Source organism: Pogoniulus pusillus, chromosome 9 (genome assembly GCF_015220805.1).
Source record: "Pogoniulus pusillus isolate bPogPus1 chromosome 9, bPogPus1.pri, whole genome shotgun sequence".
NCBI classification, from domain to species: Eukaryota; Metazoa; Chordata; class Aves; order Piciformes; family Lybiidae; genus Pogoniulus; species Pogoniulus pusillus.
In genome coordinates, this window is record NC_087272.1 from 19,321,979 (window position 1) to 19,343,126 (window position 21,148).

At 39.3% G+C, this 21,148-nt stretch overlaps 1 protein-coding gene across 9 annotated transcripts in view; it reads right to left on the reverse strand.

Annotated features, from left to right (window-relative positions):
- Positions 1-21,148, reverse strand: part of MARCHF1 (membrane associated ring-CH-type finger 1) — a 255,582-nt gene that overhangs the window by 13,514 nt on the left and 220,920 nt on the right. For all 9 annotated transcript variants that reach the window (XM_064148762.1, XM_064148761.1, XM_064148760.1 and 6 more), the window contains one exon: positions 13,890-14,070. In XM_064148762.1, the coding sequence (XP_064004832.1) occupies positions 13,890-14,070 (181 nt within the window). The remainder of the gene's footprint in view (positions 1-13,889; positions 14,071-21,148) is intronic.

Below are 21,148 nucleotides of genomic sequence, written 5' to 3' on the forward strand. Positions count from 1 at the left end.
GGCTGGGCTCTGGCTGAGCTGCATCTCCCTAACCTCATCTGCCACTAACCTTGCTTCTTAACCTCTTGGCTGAACCTCTATTCTTCCTTAGGACTGGGGTAAGGTTGAGAGGGGCAGGGAGAAGGTGCAGGGCTGGTTGAGAGCCCCTCCTGGGGACTCAGGTTTCTGGGAGGGGAGTTGTGTTTCTGTTACTGCCTTTTACTTTGTGTATTTCTGTATGTAACTGTATATACTGTAAATATCTGCTTGTATATTGTGCTAGCTGTAAATAAAGAGCTTCATTTATATTCCCAGAGCCCGACTGAGTCTAGCTGGGTATTTCTAAAAGTGTGTGTGTGTGGGGGGGTACATCCAAACCACCACACTGTGCAATTTAAATGTGGTTGCAGTCTGTGCCTGAGAGACTGGATCGTAAAATAGGACAAGGGATGCCTCAATGCATCCTGCTCCAAGATGAGAAGTGCTATTCACACAGTCCAAGAGAATGTGCCAGGTTTGATGGCTGCAAATACAAGGGTCTGGGCCGTGAAAGCAGCTCCTCCAGCTTCTTTTCCCTAAATACACTCAGAGCACATTTGGAGAGGAAAAACTGAACAGGGTGACAAAAGACACAGAAAACGTTATTTGTTATTGCATTTTGACAACAGATACATCCCAGAGAAGAGACTCTTGTAAAAGATCAAGGACAGAAGACCAGAATTAGACCACTGCTATGTTTGCCACTCAACACAAAACTCAAATAGATGTTTAAAAATCTTGTGTTGTATTGTACAGCATAGAATGGTATCTATACACAACCTGAACTTAATCTAGTTGGCTCATTAGATAAGCTAGTAGAAGTAGTTCTCTGGCAAACTTGCTTGAAATTTACTTAAATTCTATTTCTGTCTCTAGGTGACATTAAAAAAAAACTGTGGCTGGAATTCAGATGAATATCTGTGGTGTATTTAAAACACCTACTGAAAGTTTAAACCAGAAACAGGTTCACTCAAAATGCACATTTAATTCACTTCTATGTGTGATGTGTGCACCTAGACTAACGAAAGAACTACATAATGAAAAGATCTCCCTTTGATAAACACCGTGAGGTTATCATCTGCAAAGAACTAACAATTGACTTTCATCAAAATCAAGACAAGTGTTATATTTATTTTTAAAAGTGACAAGAGAGGTGGACTTGATATAATCAGTATGCAGTCTTCACAAATTTACAGAGTGTTTAGCTGTGTATGCCATCCATTTGCAGACCCTTAAAAAGGGTAAAATAGGGATATTAAGTAATTTGAGAGGATAAGTTCTACAATTAAGTAGCTGCTTTTGCAATCTGGAAGTGCTATTGAGAATACCTGCCATTTACCAACTAGAACTTCAGTACCTGCATCCTAATCATCCAAACACATCCAAAAAATGCTATGCTTTGGAAATACAGGACTGGCCAGATCCCACGTCTCTCTCATCCAATGCTCTGTCTCAGACAAAGCCTAACACCAGATGCTTCAGAGAGTTGTTGAAAACCCTCCATGGCAAGTAACCATAGCATAATCTCTCCATATTGGAAGTTTCCTCTTCGCTTCCATCTGCTAGAAATTATTTTGTATCAACACATAGAGTGAAAAAATACTCTGCAAAGTCTTTACTTTCCAAGCATCCTCTTTTCATGTTCAAAGAACGTTAACCAAGTTTTAGCTCAATAAAAGTCCACTTAATCAGCCTTGGATATCATCATTAGCTTCTCTTTTACAATTGCTGTTTCTCCTCTCACCTCATTATCTCCTAGCACAGTACACTTCAGCCTCTTTATCTAAAAAGATAACTCTGACATATGAACTACAGCTGAAATATTAAACTGGTCAGGAGAACTATAACGATAATGCAAAACTACAGGAACAAGACCACATATCTAGAATTCTAGAACAAAAATGTACTTTAAGTACCTATGCATATACCTTTATTAGCCAAAAATCGGCCTACCTGTGGGCAACACATAGAGAAGCAAGGGATAAAGAGGGTAAAAATCTGTTTCCACTAACTTTTATCACAGTTACTCAAGAACAGAAGCAGATGCTACCATTACTTGCTCTTTCTGCAGCATTTCTACAATCATTCTATTGAAAGAATCTAGGTTTTGTATCCCTTTTACTCTCTTTGAGACAGTTCTCTCCTGCCACCACCTACTCTGTTTTTCCAAAAGAGCAACACACCTAATTTAAGGCATTTACCTCCAGTAACTAAGTAGCAAATGCCTTTAAATCACAGCTCATCTCTCAAATAGCAATAACTAAAAAATCTGAATTACATATTAAAAAAAAAAAAAAAATCAATCCATCAATCAATCTAACTACCAGACCACAAAGCACAGATCACAGTTTTGCTCAAAGGCCAATTCACTTTGCACCCAAAGCAGGTAAATACAAGAACAGCCATGACACATATTAAATGCTGAATGGGATGGATTGTGCCAGGTTTAAAGCAACCACAAGTCTCTTCTCCATTACAGCAAGCACAAAAATTCTCATTACGGCCTTGTAATGAATATGCCTGTTTCTTTTTTGTTTGCTGATCATGACCTTGATTCTTTGATTTCACACATTAGTGTTTTAAACACTCTATCCAATATGTAAAATTCCTTAGAGTTTTAATTTGCATCTTAGAGAATAAAAATCTAAAGCATTTGCTGTGCAACCTGGCCTATGGAAGCATGTTATTACATCACTACAGCCCAAAACCCTTCAGTATCATCACATGTAAAAGGAATGAAGTACAGCAGCAAGCAGAGGAAGAAAGGGTATAAAAATACCTTAGCATGCTAAGGAGTCCTGTGTGTAGAGGAGCACAGTTGGCTGGCAATGGAGAGCAGCCATATCTCAAAGTCCCTGGATGAAGAGAGACCATTTGATACTACTGGATGAACCTCAAAAATATCTTGTGTGTCTTCTTTATCTCATTTCCATCCTTCACTTTTATAGATCAAAGACTCTTACCAATTCTTCCCTTCACTCATAAGCCACTGAATTAATAGAATCATAGAATCAACCAGGTTGGAAGAGACCTCCAAGATCATCCAGTCCAACCTAGCACCCAGCCCTATCCAGTCAACTAGACCACGGCACTAAGTGCCTCATCCAGTCTTTTCTTGAACACCTCCAGGGACAGTGACTCCACCACCTCCCCGGGCCTAGACCTACCCCGGCACAACTTGAGACTGTGTCCCCTTGTTCTGTTGCTGGTTGCTGGGAGAAGAGGCCACCAATGAACGCTAAATCTTTCTTATATGGTCATTATTTTCTTCCTCAAGTTGTTAGAGCAACTGACCTATATTATGTAGAAAGCATAACTCAGCTTCTGAGCCTCTCTTAACCAAACCATTCTGAATTATTACAAAGACATGGCTTGGATGAAATGTCCTTGTATACCAAAACACTGGTACTTTAAAGTACATTGGTGTTTAAATATATATAGACATGCTGTATTTTTGCAATTGTGTGTACAGTATATACTTGTCTGAATTGTCATGTAACCAAAACTTGGGAAAGGAGCCAATGTGCTTCATTATCTATAAATATGACTTTAGCAAGAATACTGATTTTCCAATGAAGAGTTACAGTTGATTTATCTTTTAATTTTCATTTAATCAAATCAAAAGAATATCTCTCCTGTGTGAAATTAAACAGAAGATTTTTTTTGTTGAGGACAGGCTAGAGTAATTAACACAAAACTAGAGCCTAGTGCTCTGGCAAATTGCTGAGGGAAGCTATTCATTCTGAAAGACCTCCAACAAATGCCATAAAATCCAATTTTGCCACATAAAATTTGAAGCAGATTAATAAAGATCTGAATAATTCTTGGGGTAAGTGTTTCTTTTTTTTTTCCCCAACTAATTTTCACACAATACAAGAGAAATCAAATTAAATTAACACTAAAATAAGTCATAAAAATCTATTGGAAAAACTCCATGTAAACTAAAATTCAGTTGAGAGCATTGCCATATCAATAGGTGCCAGGCAAAACAAATTTGAGGCAAATAACCACTGTAAAATTATGTTTTGTTATGTATGTGAAAAGATTAATTCATATATTAACCAGATCACAAATAGCAGCCCACTCATATCAGCGCTGCTAAAATCCCCAGCTTCAAAATTATACTGTAAAAATTTCATAGCATGAATGATGACAACTGGTTAAGGCCAGCACTTGAGTATGCTCTTTAAATTTGGTATTACTATCTATACATTTCTACTAGGGCATCATTCCATTTACATTGTCTTTAGGCTGCAAAGGCAGTATCAAGATATTCTCTTGTTTTCAGTGTTTCGTTTACCTAGCTCCTCCTCTGGTACAACTACTGATGATGTCAGGTTGTAAAAGACAACACTGAAAAGACTGAAATTAAAAATGGAGAACTCAGGCTCTTATAAAACGAGAGGCTGACAAACTGCAGGATAGGGCTGAACCCGAAGCAGAATGGAAGAGAAAGTTTTTGATGCAAAATGCATCGGTAAAACAGCTTGAACCAAACTCTTTACTTCAGCCTCCAAAAGCACAGAAAGATTTGCTCATGGTGCTGTGCAATAGTGCATAACACCAGTAATATCCAGAGCTGGACAATCTCCTGAACTAATTTTGCTTCTGTGAACGCTACTGAGCAGCAGTAGCAAATTTGCTTACTAGCAGCTAATCAAAGGAGGAAGAGTTTTCATTTCGTTTTCTGTTACAAGATTTTTGTGTTTGCTTCTTAAAAGAATGCAAGTTCAATGCAACAACAATAAAAACATCTCATTCCACCTCCAGGAACAATGTTGCACATGAGAACGTCCCAGCAAATATCATAGTTAGAGATGTTTTTTTGGCAAGCCTAAGGGTGTGTTATGATGGATTCAAGGTATGAGGCACAAGGGATCAGAATCACTCATCAGAAGTCCATGGGAACTAGAAGAGTTGTGTGAATAAAAACTGTACTGCAAGGAAGCAAAAGAAACAAAGAGATGGAAAGCTAGCCCAAAGTCCACCACTACCCAAATCCCACCACTACAAGAAAGCTAAGATGTATTATTCTTGTTATGGCATAAAAATGCAACCTTGGTTTGTCAAGTACAGTACACTATCTGGATGCAGATAAATTAGCAGTAATGCTCTTTTACTCTAAAAATTCAGGAATATCCTTGTATGAACAAAGTAGTCCCTTGCATCCTCAAGGCATCACAATAAGATACAAATGTTATAGAATTATTTTTACTTTAACAGCTTTAATATACACCTTCTCCCTTGAGCACAAAGTTACTTGCCATAACGACATGATAGCCAATAAGAAAGTAATAGCTTTGTGCCTTTGTGCATACTGGTGAAGTGTCTGACCCCACATATTACAAGAAATTATTTGAGGCTAGCAATGTTTTGAAATAGTTGACTGGAATAAACAAAAACCCAGTGCAGGTTGCCTTGACAGTGCTGTGCAGCTGCACCAGAAAGCAAAAGGAAATGTAGCATCTCCTTCTGTGCTAAGGACTGCAAATTTTTCACCAAACTGGGTTAAAAAGGAACTAATCCCACAGCAAGTTGCTACCTGATCTATGTGATATTAGCTAACACTTACTATCATGAGCCTTATTAGAAAACTGATGAAAAATCCAGATGGTTCATACTTCACAGCTCAGGGCAGTAAGAACTAACCAGCAAGTGATACACTAACAAGTGCTCCAAGCTTCTTTTTCTCCTGAGAGACTGCAGATGACTTCTGGTACTGAGAGCCTACTTCTCACAGGAGAAGTGATTTCCAATGGCAGCCACTTTTGATTCCATAACAAGGTTTCACAAAGATGTCTTCTGCAGGTCAAGCCACTTTTGGCAGTGACCACCATATTCTTAGATATGAATGTAAATAGAAATTACCCAGTTAGCACTGAATAAAAAAAATCAATAACCTTAATATGTTTTGGCATCACTGAATTTATCATGTGTGCTACTAGGTTTTATAGGGGGAAAAAAAAAGAGAGAGATAAAAGAAAAAGTCTACACAGCATCCAGTTACGAGTGAATTCCTCCAGGCAACCATATTTGTTATGATTTACTCTTTTTACAGGACTGTATTGAGCAAAGAGAACTGGATCTGGCTCACTCAGACATTATCTAGGAGCTCCAACAACTGGATTTAGAGTCATGTAGGCAATGACTGCTTTATCAGAAAAAGGAACTGTTTGCAGTTTTAACTTCAACAGACAGAGTAGAAGCAGCTGTGTCTGTGTTCCAGAGGGAAGCATTAAGTCTGGGAGATAATGGGACTTAAAGATTCACTTCAGTCTTTCCTTTTGTATACGTATAAAGGTTCCCCTCCTCCCTCTCCACTCCCCTCCCCTTTTTTTTTTTGGTAAGGAAGCTGTGGAAAGGGTTATTTCTCTGCCACATAGCTGGGCACTGCACACAAATTGTTGGCTCAAACCCCACATTTTAATTGGTTACACAACTCTTTGTGATCCTACAGTCATGTTAACAGAGTATCTTCAAGCTGTTATAGAAAAACAATTTTTGGTTTTGATCCAATAATTAAATTGGCATCCTCAAACTAACTTAATGAGCTAATCAATAATCTGACCACAAAGCACACTGATGTGCTTGAACTGAGTTTTGATTTGTATGGAAACAGGAATCAGTTTCAGAACTACACTTTAAGACCTAAATACCCTGCTCTTGGCATTCATGAACCACCTATCTCCAACTGGGACTTTAACCTTTGAATCCTGCATGAGAATTTAAGTTGTCACGGATATTTTATGACACAATCTCATACAATCTGGTTATTTATAAAATCAATGATACCAAGCAGAGAGTATTTCTTCCTTCTCTAATGACAGCAGCTGGGTACACAAGAAGATCCACAGAGCCAAAAGGTGTAATAAACAGAGACAAGCATCCTGTATCACATTTAGAAATGTTATTTATCATTAAACACTTAGAAGACAGATATTTACACATTTAAAACAAAAAAAAAAAGTTTCTTCCACTATCAATACTTTAAGACTGCCTTTACTTCTGCTTAACAGAAACTTACGAGTCAGTTGTGACAGAACTCTCCCAAAGTTCTGTTTTTAAAAGGGATGAATCTAGGTATCCTTTCTTACAAAGAAAATCTAAGTCAACTGGTACCTAATGCTTCCTTAAACAAAAAACATTGACCAGCTCTTCCTTTATGACCAATAGCAACTACTTGGTAACAATGTGCAGTATTTCTCATGTTTCACAGAAATAAAACATGACTTGTAAACCATTTCAAAGGTAAAACAGAATTGGGAGAGGAAAGAGGCATATCTGACACCACAGAATAATCTGTTGGTAAAATGCATCGAAGTAAAACATCTCACCAGGTACCAGACATCTTAAATGGACAGCAAAATTTAAATATGAAAAGTATTTTGAAGTATAGCATGACACCCTGAAGAAATCTCTATTTGAAGACAGTTCTGCATTTTAACCACCTTTTACTTTGACATCCATTTCATGCTCACAATGTTTTCAACTAGTCCTTGGTTTTGCTACACTTCAAACACAAAATTCAAGAAATATGAAATGCAGTTGCTCCTTTACCAGAGTTACAGCCTTTTTAGAGAAGTGATTTTCTCAGGATGAAGCTATTACCTGAGTGAGCTCAATAAGAAACAACACAACCTTCTTGCCACTTCACAATTCGCTCCATGATAAAATCACTTTAAAAAAGAGACATTCTGCATGATGGATTTCAAATGTTGCAAGGTAGAGCTACGAATGCAACTGTATTATTTATAACCATAGACAGAAATAACAAAGACCATGGGAAAAAAAAGGAAACAAACCAAAACAACAACAACAAAAAACCCACACACACTAAGCTCTGCTTAATATTTAGTCTCTAAATTAATATTTAGCCAAGTAATTAGATCTGCTCAAATATATGAAACACTTGCAATGCCTGTTGATCAATGCTTAAAAGGATCACTTCAATGCAAAGATTCACTAAATTGATTAGGTTTTATTTGATGTCTGGTACTTTCAGGGATTCTGTAATTAAATAACTGTTGCACAAGGGTATTAATTTAATAGAAGTATCTTGATTTATGTTAATTTAGTATGCTTCACATCATCACTTATGGGTGCTAACAGTTGGATAACATAGTATACAACCATGGATTTGCTATAAAACCCCAGACTTTGATGAAAAACTGTCAGGAAACATTGAGAGTGCATGAAAGGCTGAGGCATAAAGACAGACAGTAATTGCACAGGTCAATCAAATTGTTTTATACAGAAATGCTGCTTTTTTGATGCTACAAGAAGTACAGATATCTGTTATTAATTTCTCTGTGTTTTTTTTCCCTTCAGGAGACCAATGGTTGGAATGCTATGAGGTATTATGATAAATTCATCATAATGAAACAATGTCAGGAAACAAAATTTGAGACTCTCGAATCATGAGTAAATCCCAATTAAAAATCAAAATTGGTTGAGAGATGAGACCCTTTCAGTTGTAGAATGCCACTTCAAATCCAGGTCTAATCACCATGGAAATGGCCTCTCCTGGTGCTGGCCAGAAATTTTCACTTTAGGGGAAATAATTTCCCCTTTTAAAAATAAAATTAGTTTCTATTAGAACTAAATAGGGACTCTTTTGTTGGAACTACATCTGTGGTCTCTTGTTTAGGAGACACTAAAATCAAATCTCTTTTCAGAATTCTTAAACTTCATCAGCAAAATAAATGTTTTCAGGTGTTGGCAGTTTAACTGCTCCTACTTGTCCCAAGGCAATGCTGACAAGAATTGCATAGTTTTCAGACAGAACTGCCACTGGCTTATCACATCCTTGCCACTACAACCAGAAAATTAGAGATTTAGGAAATTCTAATTTGTGGCTGCCAGGCTGGACTTTGTGCTGGAGACTGAAGGGTCTCCAGGTCTAGTACACAAGTCAAGTCTTAGCAAAACCTAAAGCTCTCAAAAGAGCCTGGAAACCATGGAGTCTATAGCACTTTCTGGGTACTGCACTGAAGACAGGGCTGTGGACAGCTTCAGCTTTAGGAGCGGCCTGTCCCACAGCACTTTTGTCTCTGGTCTTCATGCCACCTTCTGAAAACCTGGACTCCTCGGCTATGCCCCACAGCTGAGGTTCTGGACTCTGTATGTCTGGGGGAAAGTTACCAGTCAGCTGGTCTTTTGATGATCACTCTTTCCTCCATTACCTTGTCTTTGCTACAGCTGTCAAAATGCTTGGTGTACAGAACAGTATCTCAAGTGGTGTTTGATAAATCTGTGAATGGTGGCAAAGACAGTGCATACAATTATTGGGGACAACATATTCAGTTTAATATGTGGAGGTTGTCACAGTTGAACACTATGAGGAAAGGATAATTATTTTTAACTTTGAAATCTTTGAAACTTCAGGTTAGTTTTTTGAAATGGGTGAAATGATGGACTTCCAGAAATTACATTACCACCCTATATATGTCATTTCTTGCACAGTCAAAAGTGTCTACCTTTGATATCAACAGCTATGCACATTTTTCATTCCTTTTCTCCTTGGATGCTGTAAATTTTGTTTCCATTTTTTAAAGGATGTTCTACTACCAAGCACAAGAGATAATTTCCCTCAGGAAAAGACTTGTGTTAAACATACTGATTGTACAGTCTTTTGTGGAAAGAGGCTGTTGCAAAGGTTATTGTTAAATGGAAGTTTAAAGCAATTTATGCTGAAAATAGAAACATACATACAGAAAAAAATCCTCAGACGATATGCCACAGACAGGGGATTTTATACAACCACCTCCTTCCTGCCACATTAGTTAAAATGAATCTGCTATTACTAAAACCTAAGCCAATATAATTAACTTTTTAGCCATCAAGTTTGATTTTTATTGGTTTCAACTTCCATTCCACCTGGCAAAGTCTACCTGGCACTTGAGAACTGTTTCTTCTCCTGTCAGAAGCTTTAGAATCATAGAATCAACCAGGTCGGAAGAGACCTCCAAGATCATCCAGTCCAACCTATCACCCAGCCCTATCCAGTCAACTAGACCACAGCACCAAGTGCCTCATCCAGTCTTTACTTGTCAATCAGTCCAAATTCTCTCTTCAGAAGCGGTTTATCATGAGGGACTTACTAGACAATTTCTCTGGATGGGAAAGGAGAAGGAATTCCTTTTGCTCTCCTTTTCCTGAACTGCTGCTGGCTGTGCAAGGTGGACAAAAAGTCTTTTGCTGTCCAAACACTGCTGTGTATTTACTAGTTATAAGCAAATTGGGCTCCCACATAGAAATTTATTTTAAATCAAAACTTGCTCTGTTTCAGATTCACTCAAGCTTCAAAGACGCAACAAATCCCAAAAAAGGATGACAGCACTTTCAGGGGGAAAATCAGAGGCGAAATGATTAACTCCAAGGGAAACAGAACCCTACGTACGTTTAACAAACTCTTCACCTTCCTTGCACTGTGTACCATTAGATTGATTTATCCTGGATGTGCTAGTTTGAAGCAAGCTAGAATGTTTTGGTAACAGAACTAGATAACGGGCAGTGAAATGAAAACAATTGATGTCAACTTCTCTCACAGTCTCGCTGAGAACTCTGGGAAGAAGAAAGACTTTTTCTCCATTTTGTCTCTCACTCTTGCTTTTGCCTTAGACCTGGTCACATCTCATTAACCCTGCTCCCACTAACCTTGCTCCCTAACCTCTTGGCTGCACCTCTCTTCTTCCTGAAAACTGGGGTAAGGTTGAGAGGGCTGGGGGGAGGTATTGGGGTGGTTTGAGAGCCCCTCCTGGGGACTCAGGTTTCTGGGAGGGGAGTTGCGCTTTTGTATTGTTTATCCTTTGTATATTTCTGTATATAATTGTATATAACTGTATATATTGTAAATAGCTGCTTGTAAATTCTGCTAGCTGTAAATAAATTGCTTCATCTATATTCCCAGAGGCCGTCTGAGTTAGCTGGGGCAAATACAAAGTGTGGGAGGGGCGGGGTAACCCCCAAACCATCACACTGGAACACAGATGAATGCAGGTAACATACATTTGCATTTCAGGATGCATCATAGAATCTTAGAATGTCAGTGGATGGAAGAGACCTTAAAGATCATCTGGTCCAGCCCCCCTGCCAGAGCAGGATCACCTAGAGCAGATCACAGTGGAATGCATCCAGACAGTTCTTGAATATCTCCATAGAGGGAGACTCCACAACCTCCCTGGGCAGCCTGTTTCAGTACTCTGTCACCCTCACAGTGAAAAAATTCCTCCTCAGGTTCACATGGAACCTCCTATGCCTCAATTTCCACCTACTGCCCCTTGTCCTGTCACTGGGCATCACCAAGAAGAGCCTGGCTACATCCTCCTGGCACTCACCCCTTACATATTTATAAACATTAATGGGGTTACCCCTCAGTCTCCTTCTCCAAGCAAAAAGCCCCAGCTCCCTCTCCTCATAAGGAAGATGTTCAACTTAATATTTTTTCTGGCTCTGTGCTGGACTCTCTTAAGCAGCTCCCTGTCTTTCTTGAGCTGGGAAGCCCAGAACTGGACACAATATTCTAGATGAGGCCTCGCCAGGGCAGAATAGAGGAAAAGGAAAACCTCCCTTGACCTACTAAGCACACCCCTTCTAATACACCCCAGAATGGCATTGGGCCTCCTGGCCACAAGAGCACACTGCTGGCTCATGGTCATTCTGCCATCCACCAGGACTCTCAAGTCCTTCTCCCCTTCACTGATCTCCAGTAGGTCAGTCCCCAACCTATATTCATACCTGGCATTGTTCTTTCCCAGGTGCATGACTCTACACCTGGCCCTTTTGAACATTAAATTTCTCCCTGCCCAGCTCTCCAGCCTAAGTCTCTCTGACTGGCAGCACAACTCTCCAGTGTTTATAGGTTGCCCTATAGTTTAGATTCCATTAACTCATCTTAATGTACAAGTGATTCATTTGCCCATGAGTGTAACAGTTAGAAGAGATGCAGCTACACTGATTGACTGTGTTACTTTATAATTTCCGTGTTCAAACTGGTATAATCATCATTCTCAACCAGAAGTTATGAGCTCAACATAAAACTACCAATTGAACTGAGCTTAAAAATAGGTAGAGAGTGGCACACATCTACAGGTAATGAGAGAACTGGAGGATGAGGTTGCTAAACCCCTCCCTATTATATTCCAAAAGTCACGGCAGTCTGGTGAAGTTCTCACTGACTGGAAATGGGGAAGCATAACTCCCACTTTCAAAAGGGGTAGGAAGGAGGAGCTGGGGAACTACAGGCCAGTCAGCCTCACCTCTGTGCCCAGTAAGATCATGGAACAGACTCTCCTGGAATCACTACTGAGACAGAAGAATAGTGAAGAGGTGATTAGGTACAATCCGCATGGCTTCACCAAAGGCAAATCCTGCCTGACAAACCTTCTATGAACAGATCACAACATTACTAGATGAGGGGCAAGCAACTGATGTCATTTACCTGGACCTGAGCAAGGCCTTTGACACTGTCCCACACCACATCCTGGTCTCCAAGCTGGTGACATATGGGTTTGATGGGTGGACCACTAGATGGAGAAAGAACTGGCTTGATGGCTGCTTGCAAAGAGTGACTGTCAATGGGTCCATGTCCAAGTGGAGGCCAGTGACAAGTGGAGTCTCTCAGGGATCAGTCCTGGGACCAGTCTTGTTCAACATCTTTGTGGGTGACATGGACCGAGGCATTGAGTGCACCCTCAGCAGGTTTGCTGATGACACCGAGCTGTGTGGTGCAGCAGACATGCTGGAGGGAAGGGATCCATCCAGAGGGACCTGGACAGGCTGGAGAGGTGGGCACAAGCCAACCTTATCAGGTTCAACAAGACCAAGTGCAAGGTCTTGCATCTGGGTCAAGGCAATCTCAAGCACAAATACAGGCTGGGTGTGAATTTTACTGTGTCCATGGTCTCTGACATCTGGAGAACAGCCTGAGGAGAGGGATTTGAGGGTGCTGGTGGATGAGAGGCTCAACATGAGCCAGCAGTGTGCACTTGTAGCTCAGAGGGCCAACCAGAGCCTGGCTCCATCAGGAGAAGTGTGGCCAGCAGGTCGAGGGAGGTGACTCTCCCCCTCTATTCCGCTCTGGTGAGACCCCACCTGGAGTATTGCATCCAGTTCTGGAGCCTCCATTACAAGAAGGATGTGGACATGCTGGAGCCTATCCAGAGAAGGGCCACTGGGATGATCAGAGGGCAGGAGCAGCTCTGCTATGAGGACAGACTTGGGGTTGTTCAGTCTGGAGAAGAGGAGGCTCCAAGGTGATCTTATTGTGGCCTTCCAGTATCTGAAGAGGGCCTACAAAAAAGCTGGGGAGGGACTTTTCAGGATATCAGGGAGTGACAGGACTAGGGGGAATGGAGTAAAGCTGGAGGTGGGGAGATTCAGACTGGATGTGAGGAGTAAGTTCTTCAACATGAGAGTGGTGAGATCCTGGAATGGGTTGCCCAGGGAGGTGGTTGAGGCCCCATCCCTGGAGGTGTTTAAGGCCAGGCTGGATGAGGCTCTGGCCAGCCTGATCTAGGGTAGGGCATCCCTGGCCATGGCAGAGGGGTTGGAACTAGGTGATCCTTGTGGTCCCTTCCAACCCTGACTGATTCTATGATTCTAACAAGAAGGTGAAGACACAATTTCTAAATACAGAAAACCTATTACTTGTGCATTTATATTGCCTATGTGCAGAAGAAGAGTCTTCAGTCAGAACTCTCTGCTGCTGTAAATTAACCAACTGAAATGCTGAAACAGAAATCACTGGTGCTGATTTAACAATGGAAAGCAGAAAGCTACTTTGGAGAGGCAGATATTTAAGTGTGCCAGCACTTTGCCCAGCCATTTGGCCACTCGACACCTGAGGATAATTGAATTCAAAAGCACTGTACCTTCCGGAGAGGTTTGAGCTTGGTCTCCATGATGAAGTCGTACTTGCAGAGTTCACAACAGCGAGTGTCGGAGCTCTTAATCCACTGGTGCAGGCAGGCTTGATGAACGAAGCGCAGGGTCCCTGTGCAGCGGCATGGTGTGATGAGGGGACTTTCATCATCTCCCTCACAGTGACAGATCCTGACAGGAAGGACAGCAAGAGCTGGTGAGGGAGCTTGCCAACCAGCAATGCAAAGGCACTAGTTTATTTACACTGCTTTCTCATTTTCAGACTTGACATTCGTAAGATGCCAGGTACGTGGCCTTTCAGATTGGGGCCCAGGAACATACTCATTGTTTCCGACTGCCACTTAGTAATTTCACTTCTCTTTGAATTTGCTACGTGGCCTGAAGATGAATCAATCGAAATAACACTTTTTATTTCCCCCTTTTACGCATGACAAAACCTTTAAGACAAATACTACTGCTCTTTGTAAGAGATGAACAGTTCTTGGTCTGTAAATAACACCAATAAAGTAGCCCAAGTTAGCAGAATCTAACCCATGCTAAAAATATCCAGTATGAAAAGTACATGAAGTTCCTAAGGTATCTCCTTGGAGTTACACAGTTAAAAAGCTTAGAAAATCCATTTGAGTACTCTGGAGTCATTATTAGGAGGCAGGTGTTAAAATGTCATAGTCCTTCCTCTTTTTCATTCTTCACTGTCTCTTTGAAGCAGACAGGTGTACTATCGGCAGAAAAAAATACCACTGCAGCTGTTCAGTAGACTCTAAGGTAGAGGTTAGGCCCAGAACTGTTGTTACCTTGTAATGGGATATAGAGCTTTTCTCACTGCAGTTTTGCATGAAGTGCTCAATGTCCTAACATGACAATCTGATCACTTTTTTCCTCTATGACAAATGTCCACATGTCTCTGGGGTCTTCTGTTCCAAACAGACTCCTGATCACATCAGAAAAACATTCATCCACTGAAACCAGCAACAGTTTTACTGTCATGCATCTCAGTAAAGGTGGAAAAAGCTCTTCAGTGAGCAGAAGGCTTAACTGAACACTTGAATTAAGGAATTTCACTCAATAAAGACTAACTTTCTCCCATTCCCACTCCAGAAAACATGACAAAGTATCCAAACCCTAATGAGTATCCAAAGTGTCTAACTGGCATGTAAGGGAAAGAATAACAACAAATCTGAAGCCTGAGAAATTATTTTGGCAAAGAGAAGTGGGAACAGCAGCATGGATCCTAGTGTCACACAAACAAAATTTAGAGCTTGGAACAAGGTACTTAGGAAAGCCTCCCTCAAATATGTGAGACAAAGAGTCTGAACACATCTGAGGAATAACTCACCCATTTATGCAGAAAGCTATGGCCACACTGTTCCTGGGGTAAAAAAAGGGCTGAGGAGGGCCCAGTGCTGAGGTTGAACTTCCTACTGGCCAGGTAAAAGAAGGATGACCTTGATCATGGCACAGGAGCACCTGCTGCATGTTAAAACGTGGCCTGGCAAAGAGGCTCTATGAAAGATTTGCTACAGTACAGCATCGAGGCTGCCAAGTATACAAGCAGGAGAAGGAGGAAATTTCAGCATCTAAGAGAAAGACCAAAGGTTTCAAACCAGCAGCTTCACTATTCTTCCATGTAAGCCACAGTACAATGAATCTACAATAATGCAAAAGAAAAGAAAATGAAAGAAAACAAAACAAAACCAAAAATGAAGCTTTGGAAACCTAGCACACACAAGCCTGGTTTCAGTGTCTGTGCTGGTGCCTATAAAGCATCTTATTCCCCATGGGAGTGGAGGCGAGAAGAAAATATCCACATACTGCACACATTCATTTTTGAGACACATTTTACAAGAGCTCATTTTACAGCCTTGTCTTTACTACCCCAGCCAAGCTAGGTGCATCGGTGGATTAGTTTTCCAATGAAAAATGGTTATATGCTGATTTCTTATTGAGCCTGTAGCTTATGCAGAATTAAAATTTCAAAACACTGAATAGCTATTTTGCTAACAAATGCATTCCCAGCTGAGACTTACATAAACCCCATCATTTTCTTTTTAAATTAAAGCCATCTCCCAAAGGAAAACTAGTATTCTTTGTTAATTTAAATTCAAGATATACATAATTTATTTTACAGGCTTAGCATTTAAACTATTTAGAAATTAGACAACTAAGCTATGTACCCAAGAGCCTTTTCCCTACTACTGCCTGAACTGCTTAAAATTATTTTAAAAGCTAAAATACAAGCCCAAAACTCCATTGGGATCTTCAAATGAAGTGACAGTGCAAATATGAAATGAATATAAACAGTATTTAGCAGAAATACTTTTACAGAAAAACACTATATGAACTGTACCTTCTATCTGTGCTTTCATCGTACAGAAGTTACAAGCTAAACGGACAAATAATGGAGTGACATTAAGAACTTACATCATACAGAAGCTCAAACTAAATAAACTAATGGCCCCTTCTAGCTTTATGGCCACAAAACATGTAACGAGAACAAAACCAAGCTTCAAATGGAATTAAAGTCCAGAGGAAATAATCAAAGCCACGGCTTTAATTAGCCTGACTGCTCTTTGTTCCAGTTCAGATCTCCATGATTTGCTTAGCCAGAATAAATTGGCTTAGAGGAAACTTGTGCTACCTGAACTTACGATAACACTCTTGAAAGATCCACTGATGCCTGACAGCTATTGAAACAGACTGCAGATGCTTGAATATCTCTTAAAGACTTGGACCAGATAACTTGTAATATCTTGCTCAGCCATTAGTTGCCCTTTGCTGTATTTATCTACCACGCACATCATAATTATCACAAGTTATCAAAACCAGATTGCAAATACTGGTTATGAAAAATATGTTGTGCAAACAGAACTGAGGCAGGCATATAAAGCACAGACTTACCCAAATCATATCTAAACCAAGTCAGAGACAGTGAACTTCCATTCTAGTTTCCTGTTTTCACACAATCACATCTGTTCAATATTTTCACCCATCAGACCAACTATTTACATGACTGACTTTATCCTAGGAGTAAAATTTGCTTACATATCAAATACATGAGTTGAATGAAAACAACACACTCTCCACTACAAAGAAATTGCTAAATCTATGCTAGATGTGTTGTAGCACAGCACTGATCATAGGTATCAGCAGCATCAGCTCCTTAGACACACCTACAGAATTTATATACTCAGCATTTATCAACTTTGTAGCCCTTTAGTGGAGAAACACATTTGACTATCTGGAGATAGAGGGGGGAGGCAAGTGGAGTCAGCTATTTCACAGAATTAGTCACAAATTAATCCTGCTTAATTCTAGTGCTTTAAAGATGCCTGCCTTTAAACAGGACCTTGTTTGTCTAGAGGAAAAGATGAGTACAAGACTCCAAAGGAGCTTTTGCTCTACAAATCACACATGCACCAGACAGCACAGCATACACAAGCTGCTGAATGATCTTATGATTGAGATACACAATTTTTTTATGTGTGTGTCTAATACGCATCTATGTTTTGAGATCAAAGAATAGTTTTCTTTACAGAAAACTTGCTATGAAACTTTATGAAACACTGAAGTAATTACTTTTGCTTTGTATGCCAGTATTGTAATCACTCATTACATATTTCTCTAGCACAAAATTATTTCTACAAGCTTCAGAGCACATATGTACCAAACAGAGACATTTATACCAACATTGTGCATATATGAGATTAAAATCCGTAAGGATTCTTTAAGGGATTTCTTAAATAACAAATCCACTTCAAATGCAATAATTATTTGGGGGGGAAGGGTGAAAAAAAGGTTAAACAAAAATAAGTCTGTGAAAGTTTTTGCATAATTCATACAAAAGCTGTTACATATTTCTTGTATGGTCTCTTAAAAAAAAGACCAAAAACACAGCTAGAAACAGAAGAGTTAAATTTAGAAAAATTCTAGAGAATGAGGTATATAAAAAGAACAAGTTAAAGAAGTTTAATGAGAACATTTTAGAATTATTCTTCAGTATTTCTTTTTCATTCAAAATCATCCTTGTAAGGCACAAGCAAACGATATTGAAAAACTCAATGATAAATGCAGTGCTTGACTGAGAAACTGTACGTGACAAATTCAACTTTCCAAATGACTATGCAAATTAAGTAAGTAAAGCTGCCAGCATTTTAAGGTACATACCATCTCCTTCACTGAAGGATGTTTTGATATGATATATACATAAATGAGATAAAATTCTTACTGGATTAAAATAATTAGATGCTGCTAATCTGAGGACTCAAAAGAGAGGCATCTTCAGGCTATGGTATTGTCTCACTGTCTTTAATTCCATGACAATGAACTGTTTTCACTGTTTTCCCCTAGTTCAGTTCATTGCAAAGGTTAGAGGTGTGAACCAAGATGGCACAGATTGTAGACATCCACATGTAAATCAGATTTAGGCTGATTTTCAGAAAAACAGCAAGAGTTGTCCTATAAACTGTCCTTCACTTCTCACCAAAGTAAGATTTTTAATCTTACTTTCCACACAAACATTTCTTACATAAACTCAATTTAAAAGCTAAACTAAAATCATCAGAAAGAAAGGAGTTCACATGGAAAGCTTTCAGGTTTTGCTGACAGTAGTCTAGTTTGGCAAAACCATAGCAACCAAAACCACAATCTACATGGTTAGTCACCATCTGAGCTGCTCATTGCAGGAGATACAGGTAGATTCCAACAGGTTTGTTGCTTTTCCTTCACATACAAGGTAACAGTTTTACTGCCATTAAAGAGAATAGCTGCTAATCTCTACCCTCATTGGAAAAACAACTGTCATCCTGCCCTGTCTTTCACTAATCCACTTTACTCTTCAGTAACTAAAAGAAAATAGGCCAATCTCTATGCTGCTGGAGTGAAGTAGAAAATATATGTATTTGGCAGGAGTACTGTGTACACCGTGAAACTCTACCCCTACCCAACTGATGAGTGCTCCATTATGACAGTATGTGTACAGTTGATTACCATAGATGACTACTGTCAAAGCAGTCAAGGATAAGAATGAATCAGCACATATGTGTCTGTGGTACAAGCCACGAAGCAGTGCTGGTGAGAAAGCTTTAGTAATGTTGTGTCACCAGAACTCGTTTCAATGGTTTATGTAATGGCTTTGTGTAATGGTCTGTTGTATGAGCATTCCATTAATATTTCTGTTTGTAAGCATTTTCATGCAAGATACTACTTTTGCAGGTCATACTAAATAATACAATAAATGTTATAACACTTTATTTCAGCAAAAGTGCTCTGTATACTATTTCTTCCTATCTATGATTGTGTTAACATAGAAATACCCATATTAGTCTTTCCCTGAATCTGTAATAGTCTTTTAATCACCATACTAATTTTTAAAATTGGATTAAAAAAATGGATCTGAAGTAGATTCTGTTGATTTCATGAATCAGCTTCATCATCCCACTTACTAGTTCTCCCCAATCATACCCCTCTTCAAGCACATCTTACTCCTCTATTTACTCCTCAACTGAGAGCCTGTCATTACCTGACTGTGTACAAACTCATTTGTGGAGTTGAACACAATCAAAATTCTATTTCTGATAAGGGTTTTTTTTCATAGTGAGAAACTCCACCTTGTCATTTCTTTTAGCTAATTACAGTTCTGTGTTATGCTGAAATGACTGCAGCAGTATTACAAAACCATTTTACACCAGAACCAAAACTAGTCAAACAAACAAAAAAAATCTTTTAGTTCTCCCATCACAAACAAAAATATCACAACAGTAATTCAGAGTCAATATACAAAGCACTTCTGATAACACTAGTGGTAGTATTCAACCAGCCAATTTTCTTTCCATAGGAATTCCCATATGAAAATCCATGAGATTAAATCCTTACTATCTACCTCACTTAATTGTGCCCCACCAAAAGCTTTTCCTTTAGGGAGTTTATCTTCACGATATTAAAAAAAAAATATTTTAGAAGTTGTGCCTCCAGCCATATGTCAAATTTCACAACAAGGTACATATGAAGAAAATCTCAGACCCTGGGCAGCTTTGGAGAAGGGAAATCCAACTGTACGATTTAGAAAGCCTATCCTGGGAGTCTCAAAAAAAAGTGCCAAAACAATTCAGTGTAGTCATGAACTATGCACTTGTTCCTAATACCAGTAGCAAAAACACTGACATGGACATCAGAAAAAGGGGGGTATGTTCAAGGAAGAAGATTGTAAAGATCATAAGTGATTCCATATCACTTTTTCACCATTTTGTGAACAGAGTAACAATTTTATTAGAAGGGATCATGTCTTCACCTGAAGTGACCAAGAGGCCTACATTAAACTAGGTGAAGTATATATTGCACCACAGCATTATAGTACTTTATCTGGCTAATGTGCTTATGCCAGAGTCAAGTAGGTTCCAGTATATCCCTGCTCATGCAGCTACATGTACATTGAAGAAACTGTCTTACGTGCATATATAAATGAGCCCTACTGATAGTACCTCATAAGGAAGTAAAGGGGGGAAAAAAGGGGTCTATACAAACACTTAAAAGACAAAACAATCACCATCAGGGGATGTTTAATATCCTCATTTATCTGCTATTTCTACACAATCCCATCTAAGTCTTGTCACATCAGCTAGAAGATATGAATACCTAGGATGAAAATCCTGAAGCAACAGCTCAAGAAAGCATTTTTTTCCACATCACAAACAGCTACATTAATCCTGGTCTTAGATTAAGCATCACAACCCCCTCCTTTTTCTGTTTCTCCTGCAGCAAAATAATTACTGTATATGTTCACTGAAATCTAATTCTGGTTGAGATTTTTTTTTTTTTTCCAGATACAAGATTGTGAATCTGAAGAACAACATGTCACAGATCATGAGTCAAGTCTGTGCACAGACCTACCCTGAGAAACAGGAACTACACTCTTTACTGATTAGGCACTAAGGACATGTCTCCCTTTTTCTTCAGCCGACCGCAAACTAAGACAATTTACCAGCTATGAAAAATTAGCACACTTTTGATTTTATATCTTTCCTAGACGTATTACCATCACTATGACACATCTAGTAATGACAACAGCAACAAAATCTCATCATCCCTGGCATAAAGAAAAATGCAATTATGACTCTCATGAAATTTTTGCAAAAAAGGCCAAGCTATCAACTGTATTAACACTGGCTGTGCAAAGAGCACCTCCATGGATAGTGAGCCTAAGGACACGCACTCAGCAAAAAACTTCAACCTTATTCTACTAAACAGGAGTGAC